Source organism: Trichoplusia ni, chromosome 4 (assembly GCF_003590095.1).
Source record: "Trichoplusia ni isolate ovarian cell line Hi5 chromosome 4, tn1, whole genome shotgun sequence".
Lineage (NCBI taxonomy): Eukaryota > Metazoa > Arthropoda > Insecta > Lepidoptera > Noctuidae > Trichoplusia > Trichoplusia ni.
In genome coordinates this window covers 13702526-13718610 of record NC_039481.1, presented here as the reverse complement: position 1 = coordinate 13718610, position 16085 = coordinate 13702526, and the positions used below count along the sequence as shown (strand labels likewise).

Here is a 16085-nt window from a genome sequence, read left to right as displayed (position 1 = left end):
GTAACAAAACAATGCTGGAGTAACAGTGAGCTGTCGCGACGTGTAAGGCAACTACTTTGTGGCAAAAAACATTATAATCGGTCATCTTGCATTCCGGGGAGCTGCGCACGCGACGCGCCGCGCATACTGCGAGCGAGCAGATTAGCGCCGGGAGTAGAGCAGCCAAGTTGATGATTAATTTGGAGATTAGTATTGTTATATATAGGCTTATTCTCTAATCAAATCCCAATAATAATATAAAGGCGAAAGTTTGTGAGTATGTATGTTTGTTACTTCTTCACGTCAAAACGGCTGAACCGATTTTAATGAAATTTGGAATGGAGTTAGCTGACACCCTGGATTAATACAGGCTACGATTTATTACGAGCAAATATCTATTTCTAAATTTTCTAACCACGCGGACGAAGTCGCGGGTAACAGCTAGTAGTGAATAAGTAAAGGATTATAAATTGTACACCTGCATTGAGGGGGTTTTAGTTAAATTTAACTTGTAATTAACTACGAAAAGAGTATTCAGATTCTATGATGGATTGGGTGATGGGAAAAGGCGAATTGAAAGCGATGTGTTACGTTTAGTAATCCATCTAGGGCCCTAGTTTTCACATTCAAAACTAGTTAATTATGATTATTATAACCAGTAAAATTCACAGTTAAAAGCCCATTTCAATAGACAAAACATGTACAATATAATTTACAATGTTGTTTTTTTAATTAGGAATATAAAACAATAGTACAAAGGGCAATAAGTCCCATAAACCATATGCGTCATAGCGACCCTACACGCGCGTGCCCGGGACCAATGCGGCGGCCTGCGCACACGCACGTCGGTGCCCCAACTCTTAGGGCATAAACTGCGTTACGCGTGTGTACGCACGTGAGCACGTCGCGGGCCACGCTTCTGGTGCACGCACGTGAGCACGTTCGCGTGCTTATGCGCGGGCATCGGCGCGTGCATCCGCGTAACGCAGTTTTCTCAGTACAATTTTGACGTTGGAGGTGTACAGTCGAGTAATTATGGATAAATTAATGTTGTATTATTTATCAAGACGACGGCGACGACGATTATTTCGCTTGATTGGTCCCATATGGCAGGACGACACTGAACTTCAACAATTACCCTTTCTGTATCAAAATTTGTAATTTTTTGTTATGGGCCGGGCACGCGCGTGCGGTCGGTTCGAGATAGCGCTGTCAACTGAACAAGCACGCGCGTGCACCCGCTAGCGGGCTTCGCGCGTGGACCCGTCCAACGTGATGCGTGATCACGTCGCGTGCATGCGTGCCCCATTGCACGGAAGTATCACGCGACGGGCTCACGAGCGTGTGCACGCGCATGGGCACGCGCGGGTCGTTTTTGTATGGACACGCGAGAGGCACGCTTAACGCAGTTTATGCCCTTATGCTAATATACGGCGTAATGGAAAATGTGCATACTGAATATGTTACTTTAGAAGGTTCACTTTGTAAGTAAACGAGATTATTTTAAGTATAATATTTTGGATATAACGGAAAACGAGAAAGAAGCCTCAATATAGGTAGTGGTTAAGCATTGCTTACCGTCTAGGAGGAATTGTGGACTCACTAGCAAGCTTTTGCTCATGTATTTATACGTGGAACTTCTAAGAGCACATAACAAGACCTAGGTCGTATTAAAATAAGCAGTTTAATACAGAAAACATCTGGAAATTTAAAAAGCCAAATTAAAGTTGGTTTAAAATTTTCACGATTGTTTTCATAATTTACCATTTTATCTGAACGTTACCTTCTGCATTCTCTTGTATAGTGGCACGGGATAATGTGTACCGTAACGACCTTTCAACTTGCATGCTCGCAATCTCTTTCGGTTAAATTCGTGCGTGCCGATAACTTATTGGTAACTTACGATCGGTGAGCGGTTTGAGAACAATTATGTATGTATTTGTGTTAAGTGAGTCATGCTTCGTTCATATTTATATGATTTATTTATTGAAAAGTGATACACTGTTGATATCTTCAAAATATCAAATACATCAAGGTATTAAAGGCTTGTAACATAGTTTCAGGGGCAACATACTGATTTATGTTCAAATGGTACAATTCGATAAATCTAAAAAAATGCCTATTTGTAGGCGCTAGATCCTTTTACATTTGCTCATAAACAAAAATGAAACTTTCCTATACACGATTTAAGAGTTACCAAACACCAAAATTGAAACATTCCCAAAGTTAAACATTGCCAGATAAACGCACAATTTATATAAACGGCAGTAGCTCATACGAATACATTTACGTCGGCCATAGTTTTATACAAGAAAACACTTTATTCTTGCGAGGGTCACTTTAAACACACCTCTGGGTACAAATGGTAATTTTATTCAATGCAGAGAAGCAACAGAATATATTTGGAATAACATTATGCCGAGTGTTTTAGGAAAGGATTTCGTATCAATGAACGGACCGTCCAACACGTTTTTATTCATGTTTCACTTTGCCTGCTATAGCTTTTTGGACGTATGTCGGGGAAAAAGTTGGGATACAAAGATTGATAGAAATGCAACAATACGGTACCTATATGTACGTCTTTTAGAACCCTTGAACCGTTAGATCGATTCAAAATTTTGGAACGTATCGTAATCGCAATTAATTTTTCAAATGTCTATAAATCAAAACCTTTAAAATTTTCAGTAAAGAAATCAGACAGCTAAAAGTCTTTATTAAATGATGTAACGGTTTACTCACGCGTATTTATCGGGGTAGCCCGACTAGTTTCGGACCCAAGCGGAGTCCTTAATCATGAGCAGACGCGGCGGGATCGCGAGTTGAAGTCTACCGAGAATGTTAATATAGTTATACAGAAAGTGAAGAATAAAATGGTGGATGGTGTAATTGAACCTATTTATTATTAACTATTGACAATTACGACGCGACCTCTTTTAGACATCAAAAACTGTATATCAAACCAACCATTTAACTTTATATCAAGTATTTTTTTAGAACAATTGAAAGTGGAAATTAAACATGGAAGCAAACTAAGTTATTATCACAATTAGGTCAGGAACTGAAATGGTAAACAATTTTTGGTCCGCAGAGTGTCTGCCTGCATAATTTAATTCTGTAAGAGAAATATTGTGACGTTAAAGTGCCTTATTTTTGTTATAGCTTTCACTGTTTATTTCTTATTTAAGTATTTTAAACTTTGGTAGTTGGTAGTGCTATTATAAGCTTTTTCTTTAATCCACGATTATGAACTAAGTGAAGTACTATATGAAAAAACTAAAAGATAGAATATTCTCGCTATATTTATCCTAAACTTGCCGTCCTATTGACATCATGGTAAGCTAACTCAATGCTGGCTGAAAATTTTCTCTGGATGTCAGTTTTTATAATTTTTTGGTGTTTCAGATGGTCTAAAAAATTATTGAATCCTTATTAATTTGTTATTAAAGTGGCAGCGGATATATCAACTATAAAAAATAAACTATCTAGTTATGGTGGTTCATGAGTTTCAGCCTGATGACAGACGAGCAGAGAGCGCTACTCCTAGAATAGGGATCCCGTTCTACTCTTTTGGTACGACCCCTAAAAATCCAATATAAACAACACTATAGTCTCCATAATTATTCAAATTAACCCAAAGAGAGCACGTGGTCTGGTAAACGCTCCTTACTAATTATAGTTAAGACGGCACGTTAATCTATGTTCAATGTACACAAGCGACTAAAATAGACAAAACTAATTACCTCACATATCCGTAGGCCTGTTCTTCGTCTCATCTCAATCGGCACAAAGATCTGGAAATAAATGAGAAGCATGGTTAATAATGAATAGGGAATGAAACTTCCTATTTTTCTAAATGACCACTGACAAATGGTGATGGAAAAATAATCTGGAAGAATAGAATATAGAAAGAAATGTCATCGCCTGTTCGCAGTGTTAGCTGGCGTGGTCAAACGATCCTTACGTATGGGCTATATACGAGAAAAGTTGTCAAACTTTAAAGTGATAAAAATACTAAGTAAAAAAAAAATTGCTGGCTTTTCAGTTAATTTAAAACATAGAATTTTATCATGTAAGTAATGTTGACAAAATATCCCTTCATACGAAAGAGCACGAAAGTTTCTTCACAATTTATCTCGTATAGAGCACAATCATTTTCAGCTATGTAACGATATTTCCCTGAGCCTGTTCCTCTTTATTCCTTTATGTAAACACAAAATACCTACGATAACGCTGTATCTTGGGAACCACTCAAACACCTATTACGAGAGCTATCACAACCCCACTTTTTCAGTATCGACCAAATCCCATTCAGGCCTAACTGGGAAAAGTTCAATTTGCGTATATTTCAGTCCGCCCCTGGCAATATTTGCTGTGATGAATAGGGCTGTCAAACTGCCGACTCATTATTTTATATTGCCAGCTTTATTTTGGTTTTGCTAATGAAGGTGGGTTAATGGTAGTAAAGGATGAGATAAACAAGTGAATAAATAAATGCAAGTCATGTAATTATGTGTGACATGCTATAGAGGCGGGTTTAGGTGATGAGATTCTGTTTGGGTAAAAGCTTTATAAGAGAATGACGGAGGTTTATGGCAAATGCTATAATAGAGTATGTTAGCTCAGGAACAGGAAAATATTGTATGGTAGAATTTATTTGTCGCGATAAACAGATTCCGACAATTTCTCAGTTTCAGTACGCAGAAACTATTGACGTAGTTGATTGGTTCACGTGCTCTGCGAAATATTAATCATAGTAAAAAAAAAAACAATTTGAAAAAAAATACAAATTCCATCGACTTTGTTAACACAGTTATCCGAAAATAATTGCACCTCACATTTTTCATTGAGGCAAACAACGAAATACTCATATTGATTTCGTTTGAAGCTCAACTCACCCCAAGGCAGAGAGAGCGTGAACAGTAAGTAATACTTCCAAGAGTCCTCGTAATTCAAGCGGAATTCTATACAAAGACCCGCCACCGGCTTCGGCCGGTACCTATCCGAACAGGGATGCCAAGCAAAGAAAAAATGTATGGTCAATTAAAATAAAAACAAAAAAACTGCGGTGAAACAAAAGAAAAATAATATGGCGCACACGTTTTGCAGTGAATTGGTATCTTGTTGTGAATCTATTGTTTATAGTCAAAAATATTATTTATGAGAAGAAGCACATTATTATCTGATTACAATTAAATTACGATTTTATTCAAGTAAGAAAGATTTTTAGTTTGAGGCAAATAAAAACATAACTTTAATTATTTACTCTAAAAACTCAGTTAATTTGATTAACACTTTGCATTTTACAATGTTTCTTTGTACTCTCCTTAATAATTATCACAGTAACAAAATGAATAAACACCAACAATGTCTGTCATTAGCTAGGGCCGCTTCACAATTACCGAGTATTTACATACATACATTCTTGCATAAACTTACGCTAATTGCTGTGCAATACATCACCTACGTCATGTCACATATTTTCTTCTGTTAGGGCATCATTCCTTTGTATTTATTTAGATCTTATTTTAGGTAATATAATATGTATTGAAACTTACACCGCATTGTTGTAACTTGTTTTATTGGAAATTAGGTTCATATTCTTACATGGTAAATAGACAAATCTTAGTCAAAGTTATAGACCATGTTGTTCACAGCAAAAATGTAAAAAAAAATCTCTAATAGATAATACAAATTTAAAGAATAAAAAAAAACATGATATAACTTTAATTATAATGTATATTTTTCTTTTTATATTAATATAGTTTTAAAAATGTAAATATTAATTTAGTTTAATTTATTGTAAAAAATATTTTAATTGATTATGTATCTTGATCTCATCAATAATTAGATGTTTTAATTAACTTTAATTATTAAAAACGTACACAAGCAGAATTAAAACTATGAATGAGTTCTTGTTATTACCCATATTCGTTTACGCGGACTCTTACTAACAGTACAGAAAGTTGATGATAAAATCTAGCATTTTCATCATGAAATACTTGTTTTATTGTAACATTTCGGTATTCCAACCCTACTTGAGTGTAGAAGATTAGTATTCTTCCCCCGTTCTTTCACGCATAATAAATTTAATCCGGGGATTGCATTCGTTAATCTCATTATTCTTGTACATACATATAGTGTAACTCGTGTTAAGTTCCTTGGCCTTTTATTTTCTTTTTGTATTGCCTGATGTTAGGGATGACTTAATTTTGGGTATTTGTTATTCATTATGATCGAATAAAAAATTGCATATCTTTTTTTTAATTTCATGATAACGAATTTGAAACTGAAGTTTGTAAGATAATATAAAAAAAAACGATTTAGTGAAAACCTAATATATTTTTACGAAGCAGTTACATCACAAGCCCTCTCTCTAAACTTTGAAGCAGTAATCTATACCAATAGCGTATTTGTCAAAAAAAATGTTAGGTCTGTAAAAAAGATTAAAAAAATAATGGTTGCGTATTTATCCTTTATTACGTAAACAAATCATGAAGGTGATATAGTGATTTAAAATCTCATGTGACGTCACTTACCAGTATGCTTTTTACTAACAACCGATATGTTACTTATAGGGGTCCTTATGCTTTCATCATCCCTAGTGTATTAAAAGCTGAAGCCAACAAGCCTGTCCAAACACCTAAATAACCTAAATTAATTAAGTACACCTTTGATTTAGGTACGTCTTAGGTGTCAAACAAGACTAACATACAACTATTTTAAGTAGGAACAATGTTCTATAGGACTAAGAGTATCTTAGGTATAAACGTTACCCGTGTCGGGCCAACCGCACATTCTTGTTCTGAACTTAGTTTCGTTTCTCACGCGAGGGTGGCTTGCCCTCCGGTCCTTTAGCCCCCGGACCTCCAGCCCCCCCGGTCTTATAGCCCCGGTCCTTCGATACGAGGTTTCACCAAAGCTATTTCTCGCTCCGCTTCATTTTAATTGAAAGGGATGTTTATTGTGTCATTACATTAAATTGGAGTTTAATGTAGCTAATAAAAAATATTTGAATATTAAACAAGGCTTTCAACCCGTCTCGTTTTTGTAATGATATTTTGCCTATTTAAAGATTTATTAATAGCTTTTATTGCTGTCTCAAACCCTGGTATCTATTTTACGAACTTGTATAGGCAATGGTACCGACGAGCGACAGTCAATAATACAACACACATAGCTAAACTATATTGTGTTTCATTTTGTACATTAACTTTTAAACCTAGATACTTAAAAACCTATTAAGCTACACAAAAGAGGACTCTTTTCATCCTCTTTCTATCCTCGCTCATTATCCACTGCGGTGCAACCCTTTCTTTAGTATTTAGCGAAAGTTCGTCGTGCCAGAGTTTATGTTACAAATGATGGCTGGTAATTAGTGAGTTGCGTGAGTTCTGACGCACAAAATGGCCGTACTGGTAGAGTACTCTCGTCAAAGCCGGCGTAGAGTACCTTATTAAGGATAGCACAACTACAGGGTGTGTAAATTTAAATTAAATTATATTTTAGACAAATATTTTTCTATATATTTTTTTAAGTTAATGATATGCGTTATTTACCGTGTAGTTTATTATTATTAAGTTTAACGTTATATATTTAAATAATTAACATACTATTATTTTAATCAGCTTAAAAAAAATCGAGTGTCGCTGCTTGTATATCATTTGTTAAGCAATATTTAACGCAATAGGTATACAAAGGCTATAAAAAACTTATGCATATTAACAAGAAGAATAAACAACCTTAAAAGGGAAACCACCATGAGAAAGCGATCGACACAGTTTTCCAACACACACGTTGCTTAATACCTCAAACATCGACACATGGATAATTTATTTAATTGATTAAATTATTTTACTACTCCACGTCAAAATATTGGTGGAATGTTTTTAATTTAATAAAATGATTTATGATAATTTTACGAGTTGAAGATTCATGTGTTATGCTAAGTTGAGACAGATGGTATCAAAGTAAAAGGACGTTTTGTAGACACGGTAGCGACAACCTGTAATGAGTAAAGGGAATTACATTTTTGTCTTTTCCTGAACATTACTGAAATTGTTATTAACTTCTATTTCTTTTAAGTCTCTGTAAACAAAAGATAAAGCATATAGTGCATGCAGCAAATGTTGACTTTGATATTTTTGGTAGCTGCTTTAAGTGACATAATTGGCTCCTCTTCTATTCGTAACACAATTTTTAATGTTATTATTTTATATTTGTAATTGTAATTAAATTTATAAAAAAATATCATGAACTACACTACTTAAGTCGCCACAATGCCAAAACATTCTTGTGCAACAACAATCACGTACCACAAACCATGAGCACACAACTCGTTTTCCGAAAATAAACAAATAAAACAATAATAAAACTCAAAAGCCGTTCTCCATTTCGTTAGAGGAGCACGCGTTGCTTGTTACGTCACGTGACACAACGTGACTTTACGTGACCACTTTTGACAATATCGTGGGGTGACGCTCGCTTATATTAAAAACAAAATTTAATATTATGACAGTAATTTGTTCTATTTTTGACTTGGGTTTGGAACTCGCTTATAAACGAAATGTCGAGTTTGAATTTTTTATTCTATTAATTTGTCGTGCAGTGGCTTTTAACTGTTAGTTCTCTTGGGGGATTTTTAGTAAGCAATTGTTTCTAATCATTTGTTTTTCTTTTAAAGTAATTTGGGAATGTTAACGTAGACTCAAATCACCCTTAATTAAGAATAGGACAATCAAATACGAGAAAGATTTCGAATCCAAATGTGAGTTTTGAGTTGTTACTGTATTACTTAAGAGATGACGAAGGGTCTCTCGAAAACTCTTTCTCACCATCAAATATTGGTAATATACTATATAATTTATGATAACTCTCCCAAAGATAACCAAGACACAGAGATAAATATTATTAATATTAAAATTCCATTTTGATATATGAATGGGAGAGTCTATAAAAACACAGTGAGCGTTAGTCAAATGAAACACGCAGCTTGAGAGGGATCCACAAATCATTCGGTTTTATCTTGATCTTAACTTACTGACAAGTTGACAATGTTGTGTGGTGCAAGTTAGAGGCAAGTGCATCTAGGAATAGGCAGCTAATAAGCAAAGATTATGATCTAACTGGATGGTACAGGACTGAAATGTATGGGGGCATCGTGTATTTAATTAGTCTATGGAGCGCAGTAATACTGTATGTCAGTGTATGTTTAAGACAAAATATATAGAAGAAAGAACCAAAAACAATAATAATAACAAAGTTCTTTCTTAATTTAAAATCCCTTGAACGTGCGACATACCACACGCAATATGCAAAAGCAACACAAAAAACCCATTCACAGCCGCTGTTTTTTCACAACTTGTTTCACGAGCAAACCGGTTGCATGCGCAGACGCAGCGTCGCGGCCACCTGGCGGCAACTCATTGCTGTACCACTAAATTATGCCGCCATACTTGTTTCTCCACGAGATTCTTTTTTTAAAAACGTTTAAATATAACTCCATTCATGCGAACTGGCATGCAACAGAACTTGATCACAGATCAAGCTTTGATTTTAACGGTTTTTATTCAAATTTCGAATGTGAGAACTTTGGAAAGGGGTCAGATGTGTTGACGTATGATAATTTTCATGTCAACATATTTTCATGGTGATTAAGTTTACGAGTTAATTGGCATAGTGGTGTAAGAAATTATGTAAAGAGAGGTAATGAAGTATTAATAGTTAATGAGTACAAGTTGACATACTCGTTAGCGTTCGTATCGCTTGGTGGACGTCCGGAGCTAGATATGGACCTCCCGTTAGCTTCAGTTGACATTCGTAGACATTAGCATAATCACCGTGCTTGGCAAATGGTTTAATGATCTTAGTGCAGACTGTATGTAATATGTGCCTATTACATGAGACGTATTACTGTCTTTAAATGGGATTGTATGAGAGGCTTGCTGATGGGACTTGTTTGTGCAGGACGTTAAGCATTTTGTCATATAATTTGACTGATTTATCTACTATGTGGCATAGGTACCGGGATATAACCAAGTTTAGTATGGTTTAGTTTTAGTCAAACTTTAGAATTATCATTCACGAAATACTATTTTTAATTGAACTTATTAGTACTGCTCTTGTATTTTTGAAATATCAAGCCGAGCTGAAGAGAATCACATCACCATAGATGCTTTCCTAACTAAATATGAACATGCATTTTGAACTCTATTGATCCAGGATTAAAGTTCCCTTTTCTCCTGTCCAGTGAGGTATCTGATTAGCTTGGTAGATCGCCTATTTGTATAGCTTTCGTACAGCGAGCTCAGCTGTGACTGACAGTTTCCGCAGTTCACTTGCAGATGACAGACACCGCCCGACGCGGTGTAATTAAAATTATTCCCTGTATCGATGCCTGGGTAAATGTATATTCATTATTATGGACGGTTATAATAAGTGGCCGTATGTTGTGGTGATAGAGATACAAGTTATATGTGATTAAATAATTATTTTTCTGAGAATCATAATGTACGTTTGGATAAATATTGTTATTTATCCTTTATTCTCGTCAGTTTGGCAGAATATTTTAAAGGCACAAAGGTGCAATTCATGAAATCTGTTTAATTAAAAACAATATATCATATAATTGTCAATTATAACGCTTCATTCAAACTAAAGCATTTGTTTGACTTTATATATATTATTCATTTACTAGTTATGGAAAATTTCATAAGCTACAATCATAAAAAAAAATCTGGCCAATCACCACATTTTACTGGGACGACGACAAATATTAATTAGAGTAGCGTTTCCATACCAGAACACCAAGTGTCACCGAACAGTGGAGGTGGACTTCGTAAACACATGCATCTCACGTATAGTTAGACACATATACAGACTTAAGCTAGTCACGAATCTAGACTAAGCGTAGGCAGCTCTAAAACTGGCAACCAGCCACAAAAAAACATCTGAATCACGTTTTTATCGCGCAAATAAATCCTAATAATTTATAGACAGTTCCTAAGTTAGCCTTCGACATGAAACCAGCGACCTTCCTGTTCCTTTTAAGGCCTGTCTACGGTGTCTATTTATCGGCTATAGACGGCTGCGGTCTATAATTAGCATTTCACGACGCACGCGCAGGTCAGCTAACGGGAAGTTACTGCAATTATATTCTATAGTGTGGTAATGAGAGAGTGATGGCTCATTATGATGGGTTATGGAAAGTGTTGAGGCCATGAATATGGCTTGATTGTGATGGAAATCGGTGGTGGTGATAATGTAAGTATGTGGACAGCATATGACATTTAACTAGTATTTAACCAACTGCTATTTTTTCAAAATGTCTCTTTGTAAATTGTAAGATAAATGACAGATAAATCAGAGATAATCTCAAATTCCTAATGAAATAACAGTCAATAAATTATAAGATACAGTTTCAATAACCAACCTTAAATCAAGAAACGATTCGTTAAAGAATTCCGAGCGCGACGACAGCCGCTTGACCTTTCAACAATTCAATGTGACTTTAATCACGAAATGATAAAGTTAATCAAACCAGCCACCTTCAAACACCGGGACGTCCCCGGCATCTTCAATAAACATAACAACGACTCCAATTCTTTATTGACATTCTTAAAACGACATTTCAAAATACCTCCCGATTGTTCCAAGACAATCGAAAATAAGCCCTCACCATGACTCCATAGAGATAGCAATCATTCTAGCCCCGATCCAGGTATTTGAAAGATTTTTCGATTCTGCGTTTCAGACAAGCGAGAGATTGCATCTATTTCGTATTTTATTTAAAAACAAGCCAGGGAAACAAGTTGGCAGGAATAAAAGTTGGAACCGTGCAAAGGCAGCGAATATAGTATTCTGTAAAGATCGACTTCGTTTTGCATGTTAAGCCGGTGTGCGAATCGAATCTGTCAGGGAACTGATTTGCGAATTTGGGACCTTAATTCTGTGACTGATATCGAGTACCCGTGACTCGTGAGCGGAATTACGAATCGAAATATAAAGACGTCTCTTTTATTAATAGGTTCTCGGAATTCCGATACTGTTTGCCACTATCGTTGATAGTGTTTTATTTTTCTATTGGACAGCTATTCTATAAATCAGATTCGCTACTCGGAAAGAATCGCAATAGATTCTATATTTGATTTCGTGGGTTCGACCTGCCCACATACTATGTCGGGTAAAGTGCATGTAGTCTACCTACATGCACTTTACCCGACATAGTAGATATGTTGCAGTTAGCGGTATTTATTGTGATTCATACCACGAAATATTCCATGTTTATACTTTTTGTCTCCAGTTTGAATTTTAAAAATATCAGTATTAAAAAATGTGCCGCTCTAGATTTTCCCGTGAGGGTTTGAGTTTTTATAGCGTCACACGGCACGGGAGTCCCGTGAACAATTTAATTGGAACGAACGAATGCCGATAAAAAATGTAATCGAAACGAATCGAACGCTAACGGAGCCAACAATACGGAGATGTTTGATTTTAATGTTTCTTGAGGAAAAAATGTCGGTATATTAATGCAATAAAAGCATTTTTACTTAATATTGTATGGTATGATGTTTTTTTTTAAAGGTCAGGCTATTACAAATTTTAGATCTCAGCAAGCTTTGAGAAGCCCATTTGGGTTGATGATTGCCGGGCCTGCGGGATTGTCCGAAAGGGTTATCCCGGTACATAAGGGCTGAAGAAAGAACATAGAGGGGATTTAGTCACTGACAGTCTGACACTCTTCTCCGTTCAAAGCAAAGCATGAGGAATCATTTGATATTTAATTTATCAATAAGAAAAAAAAGTTGCGGAAATTCCCAAAAGTATCACTATGAAATATTATATGTAAGTACGTTTTAAAACTGAATCAAAACTGAACGAATAAAACAAAATTTCACTTTCATTGCAGCGTACACATTTCATAAATAAAATGTTGAAAGCAAAATCGGCGGACGAAGTTAGCGAGCTCGCAACGGCCCCGACTAATCTATGTTGACGCGTCAAGCGCCGGTGACAAGGCATTTTGGCGGGATTTTTCTTCCCATTTCATTAGACAAGCCCCATTATTACAAGCTTCGAATTTTTGTTTTGACATTCCATCGGGGTGTTTATTATTTATTTGGCGGAAGAAGAAATGGCTGGAGAACTGGAATTAGTTTAATAGTCTTCTTGACTAGCATCAATAAATTGAGCTTGGTGGTTTAGAATGAAGGTAAGATGAGTCTGGGGTGATTTTGGGAAAACTTAGACCTCTTGTAAGTATAGTGGTTATGGATGACATAAAGCTAATGACGTAATTGTACTAAAAACGTAATTCCCGTCTCGTTAACAGGACTTATTTCATCATTCTTTATTGTATCATTAACTTTGTACCTTGACAAGCTTAATAAATGTTTTTGCCGTTGTACGCGGACGATAATTACATTATCTCATTAGTTAGAGGATTTTATTCAATTTATCATCCCTCGAAATAGTGTCTGGAGTCTGAAAGAATATTTTACCTCGGCTAATAATGTCGTTAGCTCGTGAATAATAATGATGTACCTAAAAGCTGACTTCATAACTCCGAGGGTTTTTCTGAATAATTTTATCATATTTTAATACATCGGGGTCCAGGTATTTATGGGTACAATGTATAAATTAAAGGAAGTTCTTTTGATTTTATCGCATGTTAATTATATTTTAATTGGCTTAACAGACATATCATGAAAACTGTATTATTATTATATTTTTGCTTTTCCCAGTTTGGCTACCATATTGTCACATAAACAGAGTCCGCTTAAAGCCCTAAATTCTATAAGTACATATTACATTAACCTAACCGGGTTTCAGTAGCAACTACTCAACAATTCATTTCCCAATTCTCAAGAAACAAGTTGAGCGTAAAAACAGCTAACTAAACAAGGTCGACCAGTTATTACAAACCTCTATTAATATTTATCGCTTAATGTTTCGCGTCAGCCGCTGTAAGCCGATTATACCGCTTGTCTCCGGTCGGGGGACAATTATGAAGACCAAGAGGCCTACTACCACCTCTTGAAGTATCTGTTGCAGTTGTTAAAGCGAGACGGAAGACTACGGTGTATAGAGCAGCATCTCCTTTCCACAACTGTGTTGCCCACTCAAAGATGTGGTGATAGCCCCCCTGCTTACTTCTGATAGACTCCAGCCACTTGATAAAGGCTATTTGTGGTACTCACTTGATATTTATAAGTAGGCGTTTAGATAGGTGCGATGTACGGATTTTCGTTTAAGACTCATGCGTAGGATGACTTGAAGTCGTTTATTGGTGATAGAAGTAATTGGATATACTTTAATACTATTAGAATCAAACTATGTTCTTACATAGGTATTTATAAAGGTTGTTGTATTTTCACTATGCTATAATATAAAGGAAAAAGGTACTGGAAATATAAATGAAAATAAATAACATCCTACCTATATTATAAGAACGTAATTACAATTTTATAATGTTAATTTGTACTTTGAGTTTTAAAAAGAATTGCTCTTAGTGAAAACCACAAGAACACTAAAGTAGACTCCACTATTAATATTTAAAGTGATATTGCAGCAATTGTGCTTTAGGACACAACAAAATACATCGTGCCATCAAATATAACGATAGCTGGCATAAAAATGCGGTAGTGCATAAACGTTTACGGCTTGTAAGCACAACATCTACTGCACTGTCATAACCTATTTCCCCACTATTTTACAATTTCCACAAGACGAAATACATTGTTCTGTTGGAACACTAAACATTTTACTCAACCCTCGACTGTAGAATGACATTTAATGTATTTTAACAGCGACCAACGTTTTGGAAATCACGTTTGTATTTGGTGAAGACATTCTTTTTAAGAAAGACATTAATTTAATAAAAAATTGAGTGTTAAATAGTTTATATAATGCGAAGAGTTGAAAAAAAAATAGTTATGTTTTTGGAACGACTAATTCCTAATTTTCAATATTAAAACACGACCAGACTACTTGAACGTTGTACATATAACCTCAATTTAAAACATTACAATCTAATTTTCCTTTTATAATAAGCTAGGGGCATGAATTATGTGAATTACACGACGAACCATAATCGCGTTCACAAAGGGAATTATCCCGATGATGAGGATTAGCAGGGCCACCCTACACGCAGGTGCGTCGGGAACCAAATCCGTCATAAATAAATATGATTTGACACTTGCAAATACCGTGCGCAAAATCATTTTGGGTGAACGTAATTTGATAAAAACGTTAAAATGTTTCTATTAGAAATGATGTATTGTGATGTGTGTATGTGTAACGTCATTAAATTGTCTGGTAAATGTGCTTTTAAGGAACTCCTCATATAATTATAACAATTTTTTTTTAAGAAATTGACTCTGTATGCTTATACGTTATATGATTCATAAGATAAAATAAAGACACATCTTTATTGAAGCCAACATATTCAGAACGTCGACCAGTGTCGTCAAACTTTACGTATTATTGATGTTAGGCCTCAGATCTAGTTTCCAAACAGTTTACACCGTCATAGTGCAGGCAAACAGAGCACAAAGCGATAGAATTGATTGCTCGAACAATGTACTCAGTTGATAGATACGATATTGTGCAAGTTACAAGCCCCAAGTCCTCCGAACAAGTGCCATAAACTCGTATTACCACAAGATAAACATGCGATATCTGTATTTATTGCGTTTATTATAAATAGCTGTGAGCGGTTCTAACAAACTTTATATCAGCCCTAAACTTGAGCTGTTACAAAACAAAATAGAAGCGACATACTGACATGTACCTACCAAGTTGTGCGACAGAGACTTAGACGAATTTTCTACCTTTAAAACCTTAACTCGTTAAACAGTTGTTTAATTCACGATAATTAAAAATAAAATGTACGGTAATCACCGGTTATCGGATCTAACAAGAAAAGTCGCAACAATAAAATTCTCATTCTTTTTTTAGAACAGTACGTCGAGTAATTGGACACTACTCGATCTAACCCTAGCTGTCTCGTACCCAATTTGTAGCGCGCAGTTAAAGAAAATAGGACCAAATAGACACTAAAGCGAAAATCTTATCTAAGGTGTTACGTCAAAAACGATTGTAATATTAGA

At 35.4% G+C, this 16085-nt stretch overlaps 1 protein-coding gene across 2 annotated transcripts in view; it reads right to left on the bottom strand.

Annotated features, from left to right (window-relative positions):
- Positions 1–16085, bottom strand: part of LOC113493121 (leucine-rich repeat-containing G-protein coupled receptor 5-like) — a 240709-nt gene that overhangs the window by 146074 nt on the left and 78550 nt on the right. For both annotated transcript variants that reach the window (XM_026870943.1, XM_026870941.1), the window contains exon 3: positions 3720–3770. In XM_026870943.1, coding sequence (XP_026726744.1) covers positions 3720–3752 — 33 coding nt within the window. In that variant the 5' untranslated portion in view covers positions 3753–3770. The remainder of the gene's footprint in view (positions 1–3719; positions 3771–16085) is intronic.